The sequence below is a fragment of the Fukomys damarensis genome, unplaced genomic scaffold (genome assembly GCF_012274545.1).
Source record: "Fukomys damarensis isolate Sample0158 unplaced genomic scaffold, DMR_v1.0_HiC HiC_scaffold_15, whole genome shotgun sequence".
Lineage (NCBI taxonomy): Eukaryota > Metazoa > Chordata > Mammalia > Rodentia > Bathyergidae > Fukomys > Fukomys damarensis.
This window is the reverse complement of record NW_022900927.1, coordinates 1,200,592-1,225,738: the sequence shown is the minus strand read 5'-3', so window position 1 is coordinate 1,225,738 and position 25,147 is coordinate 1,200,592. Positions and strand designations below refer to the sequence as shown.

The window sequence follows — 25,147 nt, the reverse complement described above, 5'->3', positions numbered from 1 at the left end:
TTGTGGCAAAATAACTGAGTCTGGAATTTGTGCAGCACAGATAGTAACGTACCTGCTGAATATAATTTTTCTCAACTACACCTAGGTTAGATAAACATAAAAAATATAAACCTGATACTATACCATGAAATTAACAATACTTAAATACTTTGCTGCTTGATAATAAATATCTTCCATATATAATGTAACTAGAATAATTTATTACTTGAAAATCAAGTTGTGAGGAATTAATGAAATAACTAAGGAACTGTGAAGCACTAAAACCAATTTGGTAAAGTACCTTTCTTTGCTTCATTCACTGTTATTCAGATTACAGGCACATTAAGAATGATAAGATTGGGTTACTTCCCCTAATACACAGATCCCGATTACACCTATTGGAGTGGAACTCTGTCAGATACCTATGATCTCACTTCCCATCTTCAGGCACCAGAGCAGGTCTTCTTCCTAAGTGTGCATTTGCCTTGCCTCGCTGCATTAACTGCCCCCACAAGGGCAAGGCCTTCCTCATTCTGCCTGGCAAGTGGGCCTCTCCCTTAAGTTTCAGCGCCCTCCAGCTGCAGCCCAGTCAATCGCGCCTCAAGTCCACAGCCCTTGTCCGCTGTGCCAGCAAAGGCTTTGGTGGCTTCTATTTCACACAGTGTCACGGGCAGTGCTTACTTCGGCAGGGCACACGTCATGTCAGCTGTGAATGTGCCTATCTGAGCTGAGGTTCTTATAGTCTACTCAAGCACGTTGATTCCATGTTTGTGTTGTATCACTTATCCCGCCGCCCCCATTTTCACTTTCTGTCATACTGATATCTACCAACCACCACGCTTATCTCTTTTGCTGCGGTTTCAGATGCTCCACCAGTCCTGCTTTGTCATACACCGCTCTGCCCCCAACCAGAGGGACTTGTGAATTGGACGTATCCCTGCAGTTCAGGTAAGCACTCTGAAGACAATGACAAAGCCTTCCTTGTGCTGGTAGTCTTGACAGCTACCGTTCTGTCATGTACACAGAAAAACCCATCCTTCAGCTCTGTGTCCATGCCGTTCTCTCCAGTCAGGAATGATCCCTTTTATTCCTTCCCCAGGTAATCAAGCCTTCCTCTCCTCCTGCATGATGCCTCAGTTTACACTGGCAGCGATGCACCCTAGATAATGGTGGCCAGGCCTAACTCACCTCCCCCTAAGGATGACGCAGGGCCCCCGCATGGAACGAGGAACTTGCACCCATTCACTTCCTCCTGAGAATGAGGCAGGGTCCCACCGGAGGAGAACAGGTGAAGACAGGGTGTGGTGAGCAAGGCCTGGCCAAGAAGAGGGCTGTCTTCCTCCTTGCCCATTCAACAAAGGAACATCAAGCACCATATCCTGCAGACCTTGGCTGCAGTTACAGACCAGCCCTTTTCCCTCCCCCTGCACTTATCACTAGAAACAAACATGAGACCATTTGCTTGGTGGTCTCCCCCCCACCCCCCGCATCTGGAGTTGAGAGCCCCACCTGGCCCCACCTATACCTTATTAAATCTCTTTGTCTTGTCTTTCTTAATCTCTCACTGTCGTTTTTTCACTCCGTGAACCCATAAGCCACAGGGGCTGTGGCAATTTTAAACATTATATTTCAGGAGCCTTTCCTGAAATGTTCCAGGTCTTGCCATCCCTCCTCACAGAATGGGTTAATCTAGGACTCCTCATGTGTACTGATGGAATAACCTGTATTTTATCAGTCTCTGTAGCTTACAATTGACTACCTGGTTAACTTTTCTATTTTACCAACTCAATATTTTTTTGAAACCAGGTTTTATATTTATTACAAATCACACATTTATTAGAAAGAAAACAGTGTATCTGATGCAAAGTGCACATGTATAATTCATTTTCTTTCTTTTTATTTATTTTTTGGGGGGATACCGGAGATTGAACTCGGGACCTTATTCTTGCAAAGCAGGCAGCAGAACCACTGAGCTAAATCCCCAGCCCTATAATTCATTTTCATGAAGCCTACAGCTTGAATAGTTAAGATGCTCCACAGGTACAGGTGGCAAAGGTCTGGTTCCCAGCAAGGCAACAAGGGCAAGAAATGACAGAACCATTAAAGAGTGTGACCTAATGAGAAATCCTTGATCACCAGGGTGAGCCCTTGGAGGTGACAACCTGGCTCATTCCTTTCCTTCACTTCCTAACCAGGCAGAAGGTAGTTTTCCTCCGTACCCTGCTCCTGCCACCTTGTGCTGCCGCCACCACCAAAAGCTTAAAAGCTACATATGGACTAAAACTTCCAAATCTGGGAACCAAATCTCTTCATAAAATGATCATTTCAGACATTAGGGGCAGAAATGGAAGGAATTTGTTTCATCAATTCAAAGAAAATCTACACACAGATGGGGACCCTACTGTCTCTCTCTTGTGTTGCCAAGAGTACTTTGACAATGAGTACATAAAAGAAATATAAATTGCTCCATTTTTAAAATTAGTTGGCTCATAAATCAAAATCAATTTAAAATATGCAAAAATTGAAAGAAAATATTTTTATGTCATCCCTGACTATAGTTATAAGGACTTCTTATTGGGCCTTACAGAATTTCTTCAGTCTTGGAGTAACCCTGAACAATAAGTGTCACGTCTTATTCCACATAGGATTTTGTATGGTTCTTACTTTTTTGTCTCAACTCCCCTCCCCAACTAACTTCATAAGCACATAAACAAAGAGAAAGGAATCTAACACAAATGGATATTAACTGGCAACCTGGTAGTTTACTTGGTTTCAGCAGTTCTCACGGATTGCTGTGCTGTTCTTTAACAATTAACATACCCCATGCCACTCCTATGAGTTCACTGCAGCATACCATGGCATTTTAATGCATAGTTGGAAATTATATTATACAATTACCAATAATTACCCACTATGTGCTTGTTATGTATTTCATAATGATTACTACAAAAAGAAGATAATAATAATAATAATAATAATAATAATAATAATGGTAATGGTAACAATAAAAGTATCAACACAGTAGTAAAGCAATACATATGCTAATTAAGTTTAATGAATTTATATTGGATTATAAATGGTTTAGTGGAACTCAAAGTTAAAGACTTAAGAGAGGTATGTAATAGAGCAAGGTTAAGCAAAAATAGAAAGGATTTAAAAGAAAATATAAAATAATGCGGTATATTTTGAGCTTTAAAATTAAAATAATCATATAAATTTCATTTAGTTCTCAGAACGATTTTGAGAAGCACATATAACCTTGAGGTTTAGAGCAGTTAAGCTACTTAACTATACACCACATTTAAAAAGTGACAATATAAATACTTTAAATGCATTTAAAATATTTTACAGTAATTATTTCTAAGAAAGTTATCTACCACTAATTTATAAAAATTATAGTTTAGAATGTTAATAATTGAGAAAAAATCTGTGGAGTAAGAAATTACCAACTATCTGTAATTACATAAGAAAAGAAACAGATTCTTGGTGTTACAGAGGACAGTACAGATTGTATTTATAAAGTAAATACTTTTCTGCAGCTGAAAGCAAACTATCCTTGACTTTCCCACATTATTTTCCAGGTATTTCATTAAATAACAATCCTAAGAATCATTTCAGTTTGGTATTCCACATGGAAGATGATGAACGTGTTTTGAAAAGGACATTCAAGGACTGTATTTGGTGGCCCTACTCTTGGTAAAACGTAATTAGAAACTAACTGCACTCTAAAGAGCCAACTTGAGTTATTAGAAATCCAGTCTACTTTTTAAAGATTATGCCTCCTAAGAATAGAGCTGGTCCTGGACCATCTTATAATCTGCTGCTGTTTAGGATGTAGCTATTATGTATAAAGTACTTGTAACCCAGTAAAGAAAACAGAGAAACAAGTCCTTTATAATAATACATTTGGGTGGTAGTATACTGAATGCCAAAAAAGAAGAAAGAACACTTGATTTAATCTACAGGAAAAAAAGGGAAGTTTTTTGAAAGAAAAAAAACCCAAAAGCTAATTATGAAGTAAGAGTGGGTCTGCTAGTCAGGAAAGCGAATGGCACAGTCAACTTCAGGTAGAGTGTAACAGCACTGGACGGGGCTCAGAAGGCTGGTACTAAAAGCATGAAGCATGAAGCAGGGTGGCTGACAATGAGGTAGAAAGGTACGGAGCAGTTGTCCAAAAGATTTCTATGCAATATTAAATAGCCTGAACTTTACTATCTAGGCACAGGAAGGTACTCAAAAATTTATAAATGGAAAAATGGTATTCATTTTTTATTCCAAATAGAACAAAACTAGAGATAAAGAAGCCTATGCAGGAGGTCAAGATAAAAAATAAGAGTACTAATTAGGGCAATGATTACAAGTGGAAAGGAACAATATTTTAAAAGATTATTTAACAGGATGACAATTGAAAAGGCATAGAAATGGGGACAAGAAGAGAATCTGGGATGAATTAATCCTAGTGCTCTGGACTGGTTGTCTTATTAAATAAGTTTAATAGGAGTAAAACATAGCAAAAACATAGCAAAAGGAAAAAGATTTTCAGGGATGAGAAGGTAAGCTGATATGAATAAGAAATGTCATTAAGATTTTTCCTATTATGAATGAGGCTACCATCAAAGTACTCTAAATAAAAACTTTAAAACAAACATAAAGAAATCAATCTAGAAAAATTTCAAGTTTGAGAAACTATCTGGACCACTAAACAAAAACAGAAAGGCCATTTCCTTTTTAAAAAGAAGGGTCAGGTGGCAATGTTAAATTTTTTAAAGAAAATTTAGCCATGGACTGTAATGCCTGTGGCTTTGCAGGGGAAAAACCTTAAATTACAGTGGCTGAGGTTATAAACTATTATAAAGAACATAGTTTCAGAGTCTGAATCCACTGGAGTCCTTTTATAAAAAGGACTTTTAAAAAATATATAAAAAGGACTTTACTAGAACAGCAAATTTTTGAAAATTCTCTTTGTGCCTACAACAAATATACTTTCCTTTAACAAAAATTTTCACGGGACACAGAATTAATATAAAAAATGAAGTTCAATTTTCCCCACCACAGTAAAAGAAGTCACCAGTTGAAATTGCCACTGTCTAGTAACTTCTTATAATATCATTTGTATTTTTTAAAGAATATAAAGGAACTACTTACAAATAATAAAATTCACCAACATGAAATATACAATTTAATACTTTTGTCAAATGTAAGTGGGGCACAAATTATAAACATCATCACCTTCAAAATTTCCTTGCCCTTCATAACTGATTTTTTTTCTTTCATATCATGCTTACATTCTCTACAATTTTACATAAATGGAATCATACAACATGGACGTTTTATGAGTCTGGCTCACTTCCTCAATTTCTTATATAAAGAAATCTCATCACCATACCCAGCAAACATAAGCCTATGTTTTTCTTCACAGAGCTACATGGATCATTCTATGGAATGACCTTGCTTCTTCCTGACCTTGCTTCAAGTTGACTGTGAGTTTCATGAGGACCTACGGACTTTAGTTCCTTCTGTATGTGCTGCCAGGCAAAACTGTGACAGGTGTCAGTACAGAGTTGATGCTCAAAAACTGTTACAGAATGCATGAGTAGAAGAAAATTATACCTTCTTCAGGGTTCTCTTATTGAGATTTTTCATTTCCTAAAATCAGTTAAAACTGATATGAAATGGCCACACAGCTGCATCTGTAATTTACACCAGCATGATAGCACTTGGAAGTTGAAGAGAGAAGCAGCAGACTAGAGGAACTCGTGGTTCAGTCACCCATATTTGAATGTGGCTTGTTACCGCCTCTCAGGAGTTACACAGCATAAAGCTACATGATGTCTGTAAGATTTAGTTTCTGAATCTGCACAACTGAGGATGGTAAAAGTACCTACCTTAAATAGTGAGAGACTAAGAAAAAAAATGTAGAATAAATTAGAAACGTTGCTAGCACAATTAGAACTGAGTTGGTGGCAGTGAATATTACAATTATTGCCACGTCCATGAACATGCCCACCAAGATTAATTACTATTTTCCTCAAATATAATAAAAACTTCAGAAAATATCTTCCATTGAAAAAGCTAGCAAAGCTTAGTGTGTTTATTTACAATAAAGTCAATAAATGAAACTGGAACAAGAACCATTACTCTTCCATTATTATTATGAGATGATAGTATCTGGTCAGTTTTTCTAATACTTAATATTTAAGGCACTTTCCTAAGAAAGTAATAAGGATATTAATTATAAATCTAAAACTTACGCTTAAAATTGCCCACGTACAAAAAGAATGAACAGGCACTATTCCTATCATTATTAGCCCAGGGATAAAGTCTATTTATAAAGTATATTTTTGGTCTTGTACTATTATTAATTTAGGGTAGTTAATTAAACTCAAGGGACTTTTACAAATCAGTCTATAATAATTAATTGCTTTCCCCAATCTGTTTTTCTAAGTGACTATGAGTAATGGAGTGATGTCTACAAGTTTATTTGAAAAAGTGGGATACATAAGTTAAAGTCATAGAAAGCATCATTCAGAAAGTATACTCTCAGATATTTATGACATAATATGTTTGTTTTAAATCACTGTTTTTCTTTAGCTGGTATTTTAAATCTACAGTAATTTTAATTTTTCTCAATGATGTTAACACAAAAATTTATTAATTTACTTTTTTCTTCACCTTGAGAATTTAGAAAGTCTTAAAATCTGATCACTCCAGAGCAATAAGCCAGAGCACAGAAAACCCTGGGTCCTCTGAACCCCTCCCCAGGGACATAATGATTTGACAACAATGCAAGTAGAAACATCTTCTATGACAAATCCAGACATAAAATGAGAAGTTCTTTAGGAGAGCACAAATATCAGCCACATCAAAGCTGGTGGGGAAACTTTAAGACCTTACTATCACCAGAAGCACTAGCCCTGACACAGTGCCATATTATTCATATTATTCAAAGGAAACCCCTAGCTCTCAGCTTCGGGGCCAGTAGAAGCAGGAGGCTGACCACACATCTGGTCAATCTTTCTGGGGAATGCCCAGGGTACTGGTTTCCATCTCACCTGTCTCAAAATAATGACAGGATCTCACATACGCTAGATACCTAGGGGCTAGTAAGAACAAACATTAGAATCCAAATTAGCATATAAACAAATGTGACAGTCCCCACTTCTGCTTAGTGCTTCCTTTTGGGATGTAAAGATGTGAAACATGTATCTGAAGCTCCAACTTTTCCAGAGCCTGAGTGATGTGACATTCTCCAGACAGCTGGGACTGCTAAAACAAACATGGTTATTTGGATTAGCACAAAAGTTTCAGAGGCTGCGACGATCTCCAATCACTCTGATCATGAGGGTCTTACTCCAGAGAGAGTGAAAGAGGTAGCTGGATTCTCTTATGTACAAATACAAACACAAAAATCAGGAAACAAACAAAAAAGGAAACATAAATAATCAGTGAATGAGGTCCCAATCAAAGGAACAAGATAAATCTTCCGAAATCCGCTGTAATAGAATGGTGATATAAGACTTATCTGACAGAGAATTTAAAATAGTCATCATAACCATGTTTAACAAAGACAGGAGAATACACGAACAAAAATTTCAACAAAGAGGTAGAAAATATTAAAAAAGCATTGAAAATAAATCATATAGTTGAAGAATACAACAAATGAGCTGAAAAATTCCTCACAGATATTCAACAGGACATTAGAATAGAAGAGTAGGGAAATGAGAAAAAAAGATTGAAAAAGCCACACGGGATACAGCAGAGCAACTATACATACATTATAAAGTCTCAAAGGAAAGAGAGGAAGAAATGTGCATAAAGTATATCCAAACAAATAATGGCCAGAATCCTCTGAAATCTGGAGACAGAAATGGGCATGGAAATCCACAAAGTCCAATAGACTCTCACCAAGATGAACAACCCATATTAGGACATAACAATCAAAACATTGAAAATCCAAGACAGAGAGATAATTTCAAAAGTAGAAAGACAGGTAACTTGTCATAAACAAGGGTATCTTATTAACTAGGTAAAAATTTTAAGGACAGAGGAATGGGGTGCTACATTACAAGAGCTGGAAAAATCAAAACTAACAAAATATTATACCTTTAGAAATTATACTTCAATAATGAAGGACAGATAAATAATTATACAGGCAAAGAAAAATGAGTCTCTGACTAGTAAGAATAAATCATTATTCAAAAATTTCCCAGTAAAGAGAAGTGCAAGACAAGATTTTAACAACAGTGAAGTCTCCCAAATATTTAAAGAACTAATACCAATTCTCCAAATCTTCCAAAAATTGAAGAGAAGGAACACTTCCAAACTCATTTGATGAAGCTCACAGTACCTCATGCCAGAGTCAAAGAAAGACACCATGAAGAAAAGAATAGCGTAAGCCAAAATGCATCATGAGTGTGTATGTAAGGTACAACAGAAAGATACAGCTAATATTTAAATTTTACAGCTAATACAGTTTAATATTTAAACTGTTACAGTATCAGTCCTTACCAAACAACAAATACTTTAAAATTATTCAGATATAAAGGAATCAAAGCACATTAAATGATTACAAAGTAACAAAGGATAAAATGAAGTATATTTCTGGATTCTACCTTGTTCTCTTGGGTCTGCTGCCTGTCAGTCACCGTAACAACTCCGAACACCCCCAGTTGTCCTTGCCACATTGTGAAAGTCTTGGCACAGTCATGGGTGCTTCGATGTCCAGAATCAACCAAAATCATTTACATTTCATGTCCATTTTGACTTTGGAGAAGAGTCAGAAGGCCTGTGGTGCCAGACCCAGTGAATTTGGTGGATGAGGATACACCACACAGCTTTTCTGAGCTGCCGTACTGCTGGATGGCACCTGGTGGCAGCACGCAAGCAAATTTTGATCACATCTTCTGAAGACACTCCTGAAAGAAGTCTTCCAGAACTGCTTCAGCAAGTGGCAAGAACAATGAGATAACAGTGTGTGAAGTGACAGGAAATATTCTGAAGGAGCTAATGGTAATATGTCTTTTACTATTATAAATGTTACAAAATTTAAACAGTCACCACACATTTAGATCACCTCTTATAGATACAATACAATACTACAAAATTCAATAGTACAGTAAAAAGATCATGACCATTAACTAGGACTTATCCCTGGGATATAAGGATGGTTCAACATTTGAAAACTGTTTAATGTGGTAACACCTAATAACAGAATGTAGGGCTGGGGAGTTAGCTCAGTGGTTCGGTGGCCCGCCTTGCAAGCGCAAGGACCCGAGTTCAATCCCCAGTACCAAAAAAAAAAAAACAAAAACAAACAAACAAAAAAAATCCAGAATGTAAGATTTTTAAAAATCGTATGATTATCTCCATAAATGCCTTCAAAGATACTGGACATCCAAGTCAGAGTATTCGGGCAAGAGAAAGAATAGGAGGAATCCAAATCAGAAAGAAAGTAAAAATATGTTTGTAGATAACATGATCTTATCATCTAAACCTTCCATCAAAAGAATTGTTAGAATAAATTCAGTATAGTTACAGGATATAAAATTAACATAAAAATCAGTTATGTTCCTATAAACAAACAGCATATTGTTGAAAAGGGAAATTAAGGAAACCATTCCATCTCTAATAGGATGAAGAATAAAAAATACTAGAAATACATTTAAAGCAGTAAAAATTAGTACAAAATATCTGTGAAAGAAATTGAAAAAATAAGTAAATAGTCTATGTCCTTGGATTGAAACACTTAATATTTTTGAAATGTCTCTTATTCAGAGATCTAATGATTCAATGCAATCTTCACAAAAAAAACAATAGTGTTTTTTTCCCCCACAAACAGAAGTAAAAAAGAAAAAAAGAATCCTAAATTCACACCAGACCCAAAAGAATTCCAAATAGTCAAAACAATCTTGAGAAAGAAGAACAAAGCTAAAGAGGTTATTTGCACATCTGATTTCAAAAATTACTACAAAGTACAGGAATCAAACAGCATGGTACTGGCATAAAAAGACATACACACTGATGGGAACATGTCACAGAGGAGTGCTTATCCAGCATGCACAAGGCCTTGGGTTCAATCCCCAGCACCTACCCACCTACATCCACCCACCAACCCCCACCCCACAACCCAGCAATAAAACCATGCTTGACAACTGATTTTGACAGGTACTAAAAGTCCACATGGAGAAAGGACAGTATCTTCAAGAGAGTGTTGGATATTCACATGCAAAAGAACAAAATTGGATCACTGTCTTGTATTATATAAAGCTATCAATTCAAAGTGACTTAAATGAGAGACCAGAAACTGGAAAGTTCTTAGAAGATACAGAAGGAAGTTTCATAGCATTCATCTTAACAATAACATCTTGTATATAACACCAAAGACAACAAATGCAAAAACAGACAAGCAGGTGTACAACATCAAACCAAAAACTTCTATACACCAAAGCAAGCAACCAACAAAATAAAAAGCTGACTTAGAGAATGAGATAAAATATTTGCAAACCATGTGTCTGATAAAGAATTTATACAGTTCAATAGCAACAAAAAATTCAAATGAATTCATGAAAAATGAGAAAGGAAGTGAATTTGTGCAAGACGTGCAAATAGATGTGCAAATGGCCAACAGGTATACAAGATGTTCCTCAACATCACTAGCATCAGAAAAATGTAAACCAAAGAACAACAAGAGAATATTTCATACCTACAAGGATGGAAGTTATCCCTTGGATAAGATGTTATTTATGAGGATGTAAAGACAAGGAAATCTTTGTACACTGTTAGTGGGATATAAATTCACACAGCAACTATAGAAATTAGTACAAAGTTCCTGAAAAAGTTTTCTAAATACTACTGTAACAATAATGGCAAACCCTTTAGAAACCAAATGCCAAATTGCAACCCAAAACCCACTTATTATTGCAAAGTGCCAACACTGCAATTAAAGCTAAATAACTGAAGTTTTAGTTCAGAAAGAACAACTGTACTTTAACATCTATTGTCTTAAAAGAAAAACACAATAACATGTATGCCATAGGTTTGCCACCACTGTTTATATCACCAAGCAGTTCCATTTCTAGGTATATAATCAAATAAATTGGAATAAGTGTCTGAGATATTTGGATCTCCTTATTTAATGCAGCATTATTCATAATAGCCAACGTATGGGAGCAACATAAATGTTCATAGATGGATAAATGGAAAAGCATAATGTCACACACACACACACACACACACACAAATGGAGTACTAGCCATAAAAAAGGGGAATTCTTGCCATTTGTGACAACATGGATGAACCTGGATGACACTATATTTAATGAAACAGACCAGACACAGAAAGAATATTGTATGATCTCACTTGTTTATGAAATTTTAAAAATTTAAATACAGAAATAGCAGAATGGTGGTTGCCAGGAGATGGGACTTTTGAGAAGAATAGGTTCATAAGTGTTTGCATTCATGAATGGGATGGCTACCCTTGAAAAAGATCCCGCACACACTAGAGAAATGTGGAGATATTCATCAAACTGCATCAATTTTTAGTTTTAAACTGAATAATTTCTGGGGAATCTGACATACAGCAAGCACAATGATGAATGTGTTTGATAATAATTACAGAGTATAGGAATATCAAATCATCAGATCACATGCCTGAAATATATAAGGAAAAAGTATGAATTGCTTGCCTTTGAAAGGCAGACCTGAGCACAGTGGCTTCCTTATCAATGAAGATTCTAAAGAATTTCTTTCAATTACATATATGCAAGAAATTCCAAGTCCCAGCCCTCGTGTTTCTAAGAGTCTGAACAGAATTTGAAGGGATACTAGCTATGGAGAGGAGGGCTTCAGAAGCCAAGACCAGGGACAGTGATTTCAGTGAGACAGCTCAAGCAAGTCTTAAGTTAGCGCAAACTGTCAGAGTTGAAGTCCAAAACATACACATTTTTCATCAAGAAATACTACAGTAAGAATTCCACACTAAACACATACTTCAAATACTACATCTTCCAATTTCAATTTTACTTTCACATGTTATGATAAAGATGAAATTGTGTGCTAATGAACAACTAAGACTTGTTTCAGAAAATTAAAAAACAACAACAAAAAATCACTAATCTAAGCCAAAATGTGAATAAGAAAGAAAAATGTTTTAAAATCATCAAGGATCTTGACATCAAAATCTACTGGTTTAAGATCACAGACAAGAGGAAAAATAAGCTTGATCTCTTCTATTTGATCTGCTATGACAAACTATCATAAATTGAATTTCTTATAAATAAGAGAAATTTATTTTAACAAGTCTGGAAACTGGACATCAACAATGAGATGGCAGTAGATTCAGAGTCTAGTAGGGTCCACTTTATCTAAGCATCTTCTCAGTGTGTCCTCACACACAAGGAAGGGCAAACTAAAAGGGACTCTTTTATAAAGATACTATTCCCATTTGTGAGTAAGAGAACTTGTAACCTAATCATTCCCAAAGGCTCTGACTACCAACATGTTCAGAAGTAGGGTCTTAATATGGGGGTGGGAGTACAGATATTCATAGCATGGTGTGTAGCCATTTAAAGTTATTTGTCTTAAACACGCTTGTCTTTTCTTCAGACTAAGTAGAGGAAATAAAATGACATATTTTTAAAACAAAAACTGTAGAATATCAAAGGCTAGCATAGCTTGGCCTTGAAATCACTGTGTAACCTAGGCTGTACTTAGTACACCCCCAGTGATCCTCCTGCCTCAGCCTCCCAAGAGCTGGCATGAGTAACTACACCTGGCTAATACATGGATTTTAAAAGTCAAATAGACAGTGGTTCCACTGTCTGCCTCACAAGTGCAGGGACCCAAGATCCATCCCTGGTACAAAAAAAAAAAAAAAAAAAAAAAAAAAAAAAAAAAAAAAGTAAACTAGAGAATTAATGAGTTGAAAGATACGAAATATTGTTAAGCATAACAGAGAAAAATCAATGTAAAAAAAAGAAGTGATATTAAAAGACTTAGAGAATACACTTAAGTAAGTTAAAAAGTAGATGACCCAAGAGAAGAGGAGGACCAGGAAGAGATAAGAAATACATGCAACAGCTTCAACTTTGAAACACATGTACGTATATACACTAACTCTAGTGCCTTCTGAGGAATTTTAAAACAATTTCTGTGTTGAGAGAATGTCTTATAGAAGACACAGCAGAATTATCACAAGAAGGCCTCTATACCCTATTTGATGATCTAAAAGACTATGCTGCTGACAATTATCAAAAATACATTTAATCAAGCAGTTGTCCACCAATCTAAAGTCAACTGTATGAGACTTCATCTCCTAAAGCAATGACTGGTTTTCTAGAATACACGATAGAAGGTAGGGTCTTCCAAGAGTACAAACAAGAGTTAGATATGTGGGAGCGTCTCACAAAGAAGTCAATGAAGTTAGTACATAAGCCAAACATATGCTGCAAGAAAAATATAAATTTGGAGATGAAAGAAAAGGGCATTTTCTTGCAACAAAATAATTACAGGTAACAAAGAATAGAAGTTAAGTGTATATCTATGTGTCTGCTCCCTTGTAATTACAGCAAAACAGACATACATGCTAAAAATTAAGAGCGCATTTCTTCAAAATTTCTAATGCTAATTTCTGAAGATCCCATATACACATAATAAATATGATGAAGGCTTGAGTCTAGACAAATGGTCTACTTTAGTTCTTTGAATATAATTGTAATGGCAAACTAAAATCTTTATTCAGTCCAATACCCAAGTAGTCTGTACTAACTAGATTTCCCCCAGGTGAGTGAACCACTTTTTCCTGTTTGTCTGAATATCTCATAAGCCTTTTGCTGTTGATGAAAACCAGACATTAAAATGATGTAGCAACCTCAGATGTCAGATCTTTTCTATGCTCCAAAGATTACCTTTTTAACATTATTGTTGTTACTGCTGCGTTTCTTAGAAAGTTCTTGTGTAGTAACCTTTCTGCAATAATTTTTGTTTTGTTTTGTTTTCGGTACCAGGGATCAAACTCAGGTTCTTGTGCTTGGAAGGCAGGCAGTGGAACCACTGAGCTAAATCGCCGGCCTTCCATAACAATTTTGCAAAGCCTACATTCCTTGTTATATGTGGCTTCTAAAATCTCTTATAGGTTAGTTTAGTTGTCAGCTAATGGAATCAGACAGAGATTTACTTAAATATTGTGAGCCATCAAGTCTTTCTTCCTTTTCCAAGGGGCTCTATGTGCTGAAGCATAAGCTTCAGCATTGGCACTTTGCAACTCTACGTTGGCCTTCACAGAATCAAAATCCACTGGAGAATACAGCTTTCTTGGGTCTTTCTTGGGCATATGTATGACTTTAAATTCCAGGAATATTTTCAAAAAGTCTATCAAAGCTATCTATGGCAAAAACATGTTCCTTCTTTTCTCTCTCCTCCCTCTCTTCCTTCTTTTGGGCCAGCCTCTCTTCCCAGGCAGTGGAGAAGATAAATGATCTCCACCTACTGTTTTTGGCAGACATCCTGGGGAGAGGGCTTTTCCCACTGAGCCTTGAGGTGCGTCAATATGAAAAGCTGTAAGATGGGGACTTTCCAAGAAACTGTCAGGTCAAATAATAACAAATCTGTGTAGAAATGGCTTTTGTGGAGCTCCCAACCTCATCTGGGCCCTTCAGTGACTTCTGCATTTTGGTTCTCCATAAGTTAGTGTGGCTGTTTAGCTCTTAGCTTTTAAAGCCACCATCCACATATCTGGGAAGGGGAAGAGTGGAATAAAGCAAGTTAAAACATGGAAGACATTCTTAAGTAAACACTTGGGTTATTATAAGCTTTGGTTGCTATCTACATTTCTAAGAACTGAATTTTAACAAATTTTTTTGCTAGAGTTTTCACTGCTTGTTATGAAGAAGGCCATTTGTGGAGTCAATCATTTCACAATTCTAGCAGCCCTACTGAATTTTTTCCTTTAAAAGAGTGTCAACTGTGTGCCTAATTCCTTTTCAGTACATTAAATTTATGGATTTAAATATTTAGTCTATTTGGCATTTATTTTACAGAGAGAATACAGAAGGAAAAGAGCAGTCAATTAAAATATTTTTAACATTCTGTGCTTTAAGTACAATTCTTCTGAGGATTTAATAAAAGTATGGACCACCTCTGCAAAAAATACCAACATATATTTTATTTTGCATAATTTCACTAAATTCACAGAGTATATGGACCTGCTACATGGAATCAAGATAAAAAAATCCTGATTTGTTAAAATTCATCTCATCCTAGCTAATTTGTCATGCTATATTTACAGATACGTAAATTACAGAAAATCAAGTGTATTTCTGGATTCTATCTTGTTTGATTGGGTCTGTTGACTGTCAATTCCCATAACAACAAAACCATGTAGTTATAATTACACCACACATTATTTTGCCTCAGAAGTTTTACATTTGCTGGACTTCTGAAATACTCTTCCTGCTTGAAACTCTTTCTTAAATATACACAAAGCAAAGTCCTCACATCTGCGCAAGTCTCAGCTGAAAGACTGGCTCTTTGGCCAGCACCTACCTGACTACCTTTCTTTATATACTGGGTTATTCACCCTCTAATTCCCTAGAGAGTTTATTCTTTCATTTTTGATTTTTTGAGATAGGGTCGTACAATGTATTCCACCTGGCCTTGAACTCATGGCAGTCCTCTTGCCTTAGTCTCCCAAGTACTGGGATCACAGGCATGTGCCCCCATGCCTGGCTAAACAGCTCTGTTTTTCATGACATTTATCACTACTTGGTTTATGTTAGAATCCTAGTTTCCAAATGGTCAGGGAATTATTTTCTCCTTTTTTGTATCCCCCGAAATAAGTACAGAGCCTGGAACATGACAGACAATCATTTTAATTGTTCATGTAAAACACTACAGATTTAAGTTTCACCACAAAAATTTGATTATTCTCCTGGTCTAAATAGGCAGAATAGATCATGTGACTTCAAGAAAAGTAATGTATCTGTCTATCTCCTAGCCTAGGCCTGTGAAGCTCAAAGGCGTTAATGAAAAAAAAAAAAAAAAGATTTTAAAGACTTTGGAAAAAGAGTTTTAAAGACTTTCCAACATTGGAAAAATTTTAAAGTTCACTATCTATCCCAGTGCCTTACAGGCTAACAGCAGAGACATGTACTCCTTAAAATATATATTCTTCAAGTTATACTTTTTTTATATGGGTGATGAATATGTGCTAATTCATTCAAGCTGTCTTGCTCAATTTCATGGTGACTAACAAGCCACATCTATGTGAGTTTGGAAGAGTACTCTATGTCCACAAAAAGCAAAACAAAACAAAGAGAAAAACACTCCCTAAACTCTCCCAAATGAGGAAAAATAAAGAATGATCTTGACCTTGCTGGCATAGAATTCCAACCAACAAAACTGACAGATAAATAACATACGTGTGTGTGTGTGTGTGTGTGTGTGTGTGTGCGTGCGCACACATATGTAATAGGCGCAGATACTAATAATGGTTAGAGTAACAATTAGAAGTAATGATTATTTTAATGGAAAAAAGTAAAAAAAGACTATTACTGCTATCTTATATAGATATAATGAACAAATCTATTTAGATTTTCTAATAAATGGGTAGCTATGTGTCCTTGAGGATAAACTTAAATGACATCTTTTAAAAAGTGTAACATTGATTCTGCAAACTGAAAACTTTGAAGTTTTAGGGCTTTTTATGATTATTAAAAAGCCCTAAAAATTTAGATTATTTTGAATGGTTAGTTATTTTAGCTACATTCAAAAGAAGTAAAAAACGGTAGTTGATGTGACACGTGGACTATGTGAAACAGACTTTATGAATGTTATCTTCTGGTTTGTATACTTGATTAAGGGAAGATTTGTTCAAGTTCTATGCCTATATGAACAAAACACCAAATCCAAGTAAAATTAAATATGCAAATTCAATTAGGGAAAATACAATTTAGGGATGAAAGTTTATATAAATGATCAAAAGTTACTTCCTATGTATAACATACTTATCTCTCTTTTGAGAACATAGTGAACATTTTTTGCAGTTACTAATGGTACAACAGTTAATTAAAGTATTTTTTATGTAAATATGTCATTTTGTATTGACTCTATGTTTGTGTGTACTGCGGGTGGGGGTCATGAGAACACAGAGAGCAAAAGGTTTAATGTAGCTGAAATCACTAAATGTAAATGTGGATTCTAAAAAAACTAAAGAAGTAAAATATGTTATAGATTATTTTAATTTTTTGAGACAGGGTCTCACCGTGTAGTTCAGATTGCCTTGGAACTCACTGTGTAGCCCAGGCTGGTCTCGAACTCCCAACGATCCTCCAGCCTCACCTTCCCGAGTTCTGAGATTACAGGCATGTACCACCAATCCCAGAAAGAAATCTTGATATCAAATAAAAATACACTGAAGTACTAAAAATTGTTAGTATCAAAGACCTAAAAATTAAATAATGCTATGTTCACTATGTTAATTTTAAATATGATAAATTAATAGTAAGACCACTTCATTTTGAGACAAATCAGAAAAACAAGTTTACAAGGAATTAATTTAACTGACCTGACTTATTTTCCTCTGTTCTTGTATAGCTGTTTCAATGGCCTGAGATACCTTTTCTTGATCTTTTGCATGTTCTGTTTTCCATAATTCCCTTTCTTCTGCATGAGCCTTTTCCAAATTCTTTCTTTCTTCTTCTATGGCTTTCATAACTACCTCTTTCATTGCTTCTTGTTCTAGCTTCAAAACAATTAATGATCAAAACATAATCGTTTGAGTGATTATACAATAAGCAAATTTGGTTAGCCCAAAGACACAAAACTTGATCTTATTTAGCTCTAAAATTCCTTTTCTATGCATGTTAAATGATTACATAAATATACATTATTCCTTTTATACAAATACTTTCACTGATTTCCATGGCATTTCTAATACTTCAAGGAAATCAACACCTTAGCTTAAGGCAGCAGATTCCAAGCCTTGTGCTATTAGGATCCTTTTATAATGTTAAAAAATGATGAGTATGTCAAAGTGCTTTGCTTAATGTTGCTAGTACTTATTTTCATCGTATTAGACATTCATATCAAGAAAAGTATTGATTTGACATAAATTTACACTTATGTCATTATATGTACTACATATTAACAAACATTGTGATAAATAACCATAATTTCCAATTTAAAAAGTGAGAACTTCAATGTTATATGTACATAAACTTCAATACCTGATTTAGTAGAAAACAGCTAGGTTATTATGTCTACTTTTTATATTAAATCTGTAATGATAGATTTTTAGTTGAAGTGTTTAAAAAATTTACCCATACACAGATAAGTAGTTTTCAAAAGGAAAAAGTATTTGGTAGTCAATTTAGATGACTGTGGCTACTTTATATGATTTTGCTTTAAACTTTGATAAAAGACCAATGTCAAAAGTTGGCTGAAATAAAGAAAATTATGTCAAATGAAAATTTTATCCTGTTACAATGCAATCATTTATAATACTTTGATTCCTTTTATCAAAGAATAATTTAAAAATACTTGTTGTTTGCTAAAGATTGATTCACTGGGTTACAGATAGTAACACATTTCTTTGTAGCATAACAAAAATTTAAATTGTTCATGTCATCATCAATCTCAAGATTAAAATCTTTAAGTACTACAACACTGATATAGATTGTAAAAATTTAAATTTCTGTTTTAACTATTTCAAACTCCTTAAAAAAGAGTGCTATGTTCTGTTTATTTTCTTGAAGCTATAATCTGGGACTGCAGATAATTGGTTCTTTTCTGTCACAGCAAATGTGTGATTTCATCTCCCATTTCTAGACTGCCTATTTCTTTCATTTCCAACCTACTGCCATTAGTCTGTTTCTACAGCTCACTTCTCTTACCCAAGTTTCAGATGTACCCTATTAATTTTTTCCCTGCTTCTAGTCTGTCTTCAATTTCTGAAAATCAAATGTCACTCACTATTAAGATTTGCCTATGCTACGAGCTTTCAATGTTTCTTCCTTAGCTATGGAATTAAATTCAAATTCAAGTCAGAAATGCAGTCACCCTTCAGATCAATTTCAAAAGTAATCTGTTGCTTAAAATCTTCTGCGACATGGACATAACATCCACATCATAATCATCCCTCCTTGCCTTATTCCTGTTTAATATTTTTTCTTATTGGATTATAAATACTTTAAGAAAAAGACCAAATCATGTTCATTCTTGGATTCCTAGCCCTGGCTTAGTGATATATACACACAAAGCAGACATTTAATATTTGTTTACCAAGTTTAATTCTAATTCCAAACTTAAAGTTAATATTACATATGTGCACTTACCGGCTCTAAATACACCTCTTAGATGAAACACTTTTACAATTGGCTTTAAAAATCAATTTGACACAGACGACAATATATATCAAACATTAGAATGGACGTTAGTGTCCAAATATATATACATAATTAGTACGCCATATTTAAAGGGAGCCAATGCCATCAAAATCTTACACATTAGGACCTTAACAAGAATATAGTCACATCATAAGTAAAAGAGAAAAACTAAGAAAGGAAAAAACCTTGAGTTTTCTGGATTAAGATATTACATAAAAGTAGACTGACAGTGTTAATGAACTTGGTATTTAATTCTATTTACTTACACAGGACCCAATTATTATATATGCAAATACCTTTGCGGCAGATTCTAATGCTTCCTTATTTTTTTGCCTTTCTTCTTCCAAACATTTTCCCAATATTTCCTGTAAATTATAAGATGTTTGGAAAGACACTAAATGTATTGTTTGAAGCAACAAAATGTATGCATCTACACTGCACACACTTCAAGTATTACCTTCTGTTCTTGAGATTGCTGATTCAAGGCTTCATTTATTTTTTCTTTTAACAGTTCCTTCTCTGTATCTAGCATTTCAAGGAGCCTCTGATGCTACGAGAAAAGATAACTGAATTATAATATGGTTCTATGACAACACAGGAAACAGCTAACAGAACTCATTTGCCCCCAAGTATTGAATTATATGTTGGAGGAAGTAATCTTTATGAAGTTTGCTTAAAATGAAGGTGTAGGGACCAAATACAGTGAGTTCCTCTTCCTCCAACTGGTGACCTACATACATTTTAGTCCCCTAAATTTAGTAAACTAGATGTGATGAGATCTAACAAGAATGCATACGCCAATGGAAAATTAATAAGAGAATGATAATACATCATTCTTCAAAACTAAATTTGGAATGATTATTAGCTAACTACAGAAGTGATCGAATAATAAGTAAAAAAATGAAATGTTTAGTTGATAGTCAACTATTATAAAAATTATTTGTTTCTAATGAAGCATGGTTGAAGACACTGAAATATTAATTCATCTTACCCCAAGATTTTCCTAGTTTCAAAAAATGAATCTATAAAATTAGTCAAAGGAACATTACATAATAGCTAGTACTAAAGGGTATAAAGCTCATGTATTTATTTTTATTCCAATGTGCTAACAAAAAAAACCCACATATTAAGATGTATGTATGTGAGGCTTCAATGGAGCTAAGAAAATCAGACTTCCATGGCCTCAATATATCCAATAAGGATGAGCTGGATACTGTTGTGTAACCATGCTCTGATATGAAAACAAAACTAAGAAATGGAATGCCAGTCACACGGATTCTTCATTTAGTTAATAAAAACAAAAAAGATATTTTCTCAGATTTAGAAGGCAAGAAATATACAAGCCTCTTTTAAATTTAACCCATTCTTATACATCATGTTTTAAAACAGGTTTATATCTTTCAAAGTTGTTCTGACTTAAATTTTTTTTCAGCGATGCAGTCTATCCTGAGAGTAAATGATCAGAAGTGCATGTCTAGTTACAATAATTTATTATTACTGCTTTTAATCATGTTACAATTCATCTTTGTTTTTTAAAAAAGTAATAAGAAAAATCACATGAAAGATATATTTTTCCTTAAAAACAAATCCAAACTGTAACACAAATAATGACATGACTCAGAATTCGTGCCACACTGAGTTTTTGAAAGGCAGCTAACAAATGAGTAGCCTATATAAGTAATAGCTAAGACTTTGATTCTATATTCTACGTAAGTCAAGAATTTCACAGTAGCAGAAAGCAATTGAACTATTTAAAATATACAAAGACCAGTGATATATGCGCACCTATGTTTATACTGGAACAGTTTGTAATAGCTAAAACTTGGAAACAGCCCATTTGCCCATCAGATGGAAACTGGATAAAGAAGATGTGGTTTTTCTATAAAATGGAATACTACTCAGCCATAAAGAATAAGAAATTAGATTCATTCATAGGAAAATGGATATATATTGAGGATATACTCCTAAGTGAAATAAATAAGTCACACATGTGTAAATACCAAATAGTTTCTCTGGTGTGAATAAACTGTAATAGTACATAAGATCCTAATGAGATAACTGACATTTTTAAATGGGAAGAAAAGGGCTAAAGGTGTAGGGAAAGTGGGAAGGGTAGGGGAAAGGTAATAAGGGAAAAGAAAACAATGTGAGAAAAAGAAAAAATGGAAATAAAGTGTTTGTAAATGGGGAGGGGAGGATAGGGTGAAGGGAGGGCAGGGATAAGGGGAAAAAAATGAGAACCAAGACTTGTCATGTAAAGGTACAAGATCCCAATAATGAATGTAACTGTACTGTATACCTAAAATGTACCAATAAACTCAATAAAATAAAAACATACAAAGACATCACACTAGGCAAATAATTAGACTTAACAATTATATATATAAATTTCATGCGACCAAAAATGTTCTTTTTAGGCTTGAAAAGGAGGTAAATACAATAGAAATAACAAAAAATAACCACTACAGAATAAAATTTTCAGAGTCATAAATAACTTAGAAAAATATTTTTTCTTAAAAAGAACTATTATGACAGCAAGTCAAACAAATTGAAATCATTGATTAATTTCAAACTATAAATGGGTCAAGTTTTACCAATGGCCCAACAAGAACTAAATATAAAGAGGTTACATTAGGTAAAATGATAAGGTAATGTTTGGAAAATTCATTCCTTTAAAGGCAGTTATGACTGTATGCTGTAATGTTAGACATTTTTTGAGCTTGCTTGCACACAAATGAACTTGAAATTATTTTTTCAAAGCAGTCCACTTATACCCTGAATGAAACCATGGATCTTCTTGAAAAACATACATCTGGGTTACAGGACTGGCTCATTCATATCATTTTCTATAAAGTATTTTTAAGGTGCTGTTAAAAGTGCTTTACATGAAGCAGTACCACCTTAAACTCTAACCATAAACTGCTATATTCTTCTATATTCTTCTCATTTTCTAATGAGAGACAGAACTTACCAGGTCTTTAATAAATCATTTCAACAATAGTCAAATTCTATATACACATTATCACAAAAAGTAATCACCTAATAGCTAAACGTAGCCCGACTATTATATAGCTATCAAACATATTGACTAACAGCTGCAAGATAAAAGTAATATGAATTGAGACCTCATGATCTATGCTTTTGATTCTATTCTTTTCATAGTACTGCTAAAATAAGATTTAATTCCTGCCAATCCCTTCACTGGGAAGAGGAAGGGCTTAGAGGGAGGGTAGATAAGTGTTTTAATTTACCACATGTACCTACATATAAAAGTCACCTTTTAAAAGATTTTAGTATTTTTTTTTTTACCAGATGTTATGTCCAGCTACTGTGTTAGGATATTTAAAAATTTTAGTACAGATGGCCTTCAACTTACAATAAATAGTTCAACTAAAGATTTTCCACCTGTGTGAGGGTGTGAGAGTGATACAGTCAGTAGAAACTGTACTGCCCATTGGATCTTACAGGAAAACATCATATAGTATCCTATAAATATGCACAATTTCTATCAATTAAAATAAAAAAGAATTCTAAAACAATATCCTCGTTACATGTTATCAGTCACATCTCACCAGTATCTAAAGTGAATTATAGAGAGGTTACATAAACTTCCTAGGGGCATAGGACTGATAAGCAGTTAACTGAGACCAGGACCCAGGGAGCGATCAATGAACACAAGTGTTATTATGCCTCAGGTGTACCTTAATATCTAGTTACTGGTAAAGTTTTGACAGAAAGTAGTATAACCCACCTTCAAAATTTTTATATGTCCTTCCTGCTCTGCCCACATCTCTCAAAGGGTCTCTCTCCAGATCTGACATTAGTGATTTTTCATGTGATCTGGGTTAAGTTTCCTTAAAACCAAACATATATTCATAAAATGTGCTCCTCTATGGATTGTTTTCATGACAATAGCAATCAGTAAAAGTAATCTGTGTTGTGATAGAGCAATATTGAAGCTATCATAACCCTTAAATGTGTGGAATTTAACAGTTTGTTTTTCATCTAACAGTTCAGTCTTCCTGACTCTTCAGTGGTCTGACCAAGTGGTAATCCACCGATCTAATCTTCTTCAAGCCTGTAACCCCTCTTCTCCTGTAATCTGAAAGTCTTTCACATTATACTAGTGAATAAAAGGAGGTGATAGATAATGGATTATTGGCTACTTCCACAATCAATGTGCTCTTTTAGAGCAACAGAGATGTACCAATGGTACCTCAAAGTGGGAAGGAATCGAGACGATGGGATATGTCTGTGCTCCATGCAGGTCTGAACCAAACTTTACCAGTACACCTAGGTATTAAGGTGCACCTGAGGCATAATAACACTTCCGGAGTTAAAGCTCCATAAAGTAGCAAGAAAAGAAAGCTATTCTTCCTCATTTTAATAATCACATTTACGAAGAACACTTTTAATGAATCCAACTCTACCAAATGTAAGATACCACACGATCTATCACGGACATGGTATATAGTCCTACTTTTTCTTTGGTCCATTTCAAGATTAAATCTGTAATTTGTTCCTGATGTGCCTTGTTAGAAATAAATCAATTTATTCTGTAAATTTGCTTTGTTTTATTCATTCTTAGTGAAATCTTATCTTTCACATTATATTTATTAGACTATATTTTCATAATGCTCTATTAATCACCTACAGAATGATTATAAGTCCTTATGTCATCTCACATCTGGCAGTATTAATTTCTTTTTTGTTTATGGCTGATCCTATAGTACTTTAAAATATTGCTGTAGAATGTTTAAAAAATATAGAAAGTAAATAATAAAACTCCTTTCACTTATAATTCATCTGCAACAGTTTCAGACATGCTGCCTGTCTTTTGTCATCTATAATGCCAACCACTAACCTACTACATAGTAAGTACTGTTTTCTTCAGGAAAATTTAAAATTCATTAAAATATACACATCTTAGCTATAGAACTTTGACAAATCTTAGCTATGTAACAAATATCTCTAGTTGCCCAAAAATGTTCCCTTCTCTTCGAAGCAACACATGCTGTTACTTAGGTATTATACAATTTAGATATTACTTAACTTAGACATTACACAACTTAGATTTACTTAGTAAAGTTATTACTATAATTTAGATACTACACAGTTAATACTAGAATTAATTACTGGGTTCATATCCATTTCAAAAATTAGTTATCCACTTTAGATTGGCTTTGCATGAAGTATATTTTATAAACAGTTTCATTGGCTCCGCAAAAAAGTGCAAGACTCACTTATGTATCCATAATTATCACTAAACAGTACTACTCAGTATGACTGTATCATCATATGTATACTAATTCTATTGATGATTGGCATTTGGGTTGCTTCTAAGTTTTGGCTACATGAATAAAGTAATCATGAATATTCTTGGACACAATTTTATTTTTGTTGCAAGTACATGGCTGCTTTTATAGAAAATTGCTGAATATTTTTCCAAATGGTATACTGACCACTAGCAACATGTGAGAGTTCCTATCACCATTTGGTGATTTTAGTTTTCTTATTTCACTCATTTTAGTGGATGAACTAAAAACCGTCACTATGGTTTTAATGTGAATTTCCATAATGATGTGAAATGTCAAATGTTTACTGTGTACTTTTTGTCATTCTTTTTCCAAGTTACTTCCATATCTACATTACTTCCATCTTTAATTACTGATGTATAGGTGTTCTTTATGTATTCTAGATATAAACACTGTCAGAAATGGGTCTGATGAATATTTTTTGCAGTCTGTGATTTGCCTTTTTTTTTTTTTTTTTTTTTTTTTTTTTTTG

At 34.2% G+C, this 25,147-nt stretch overlaps 1 protein-coding gene across 5 annotated transcripts in view; it reads right to left on the bottom strand.

The window, feature by feature from the left end:
* Positions 1-25,147, bottom strand: part of Ccdc91 (coiled-coil domain containing 91) — a 261,256-nt gene that overhangs the window by 78,912 nt on the left and 157,197 nt on the right. For all 5 annotated transcript variants that reach the window (XM_019208148.2, XM_019208150.2, XM_019208149.2 and 2 more), the window contains 3 exons: positions 19,818-19,910; positions 19,657-19,725; positions 17,542-17,718 (listed from right to left, as the gene is read on the bottom strand). In XM_019208148.2, coding sequence (XP_019063693.1) covers positions 17,542-17,718; positions 19,657-19,725; positions 19,818-19,910 — 339 coding nt within the window. The remainder of the gene's footprint in view (positions 1-17,541; positions 17,719-19,656; positions 19,726-19,817; positions 19,911-25,147) is intronic.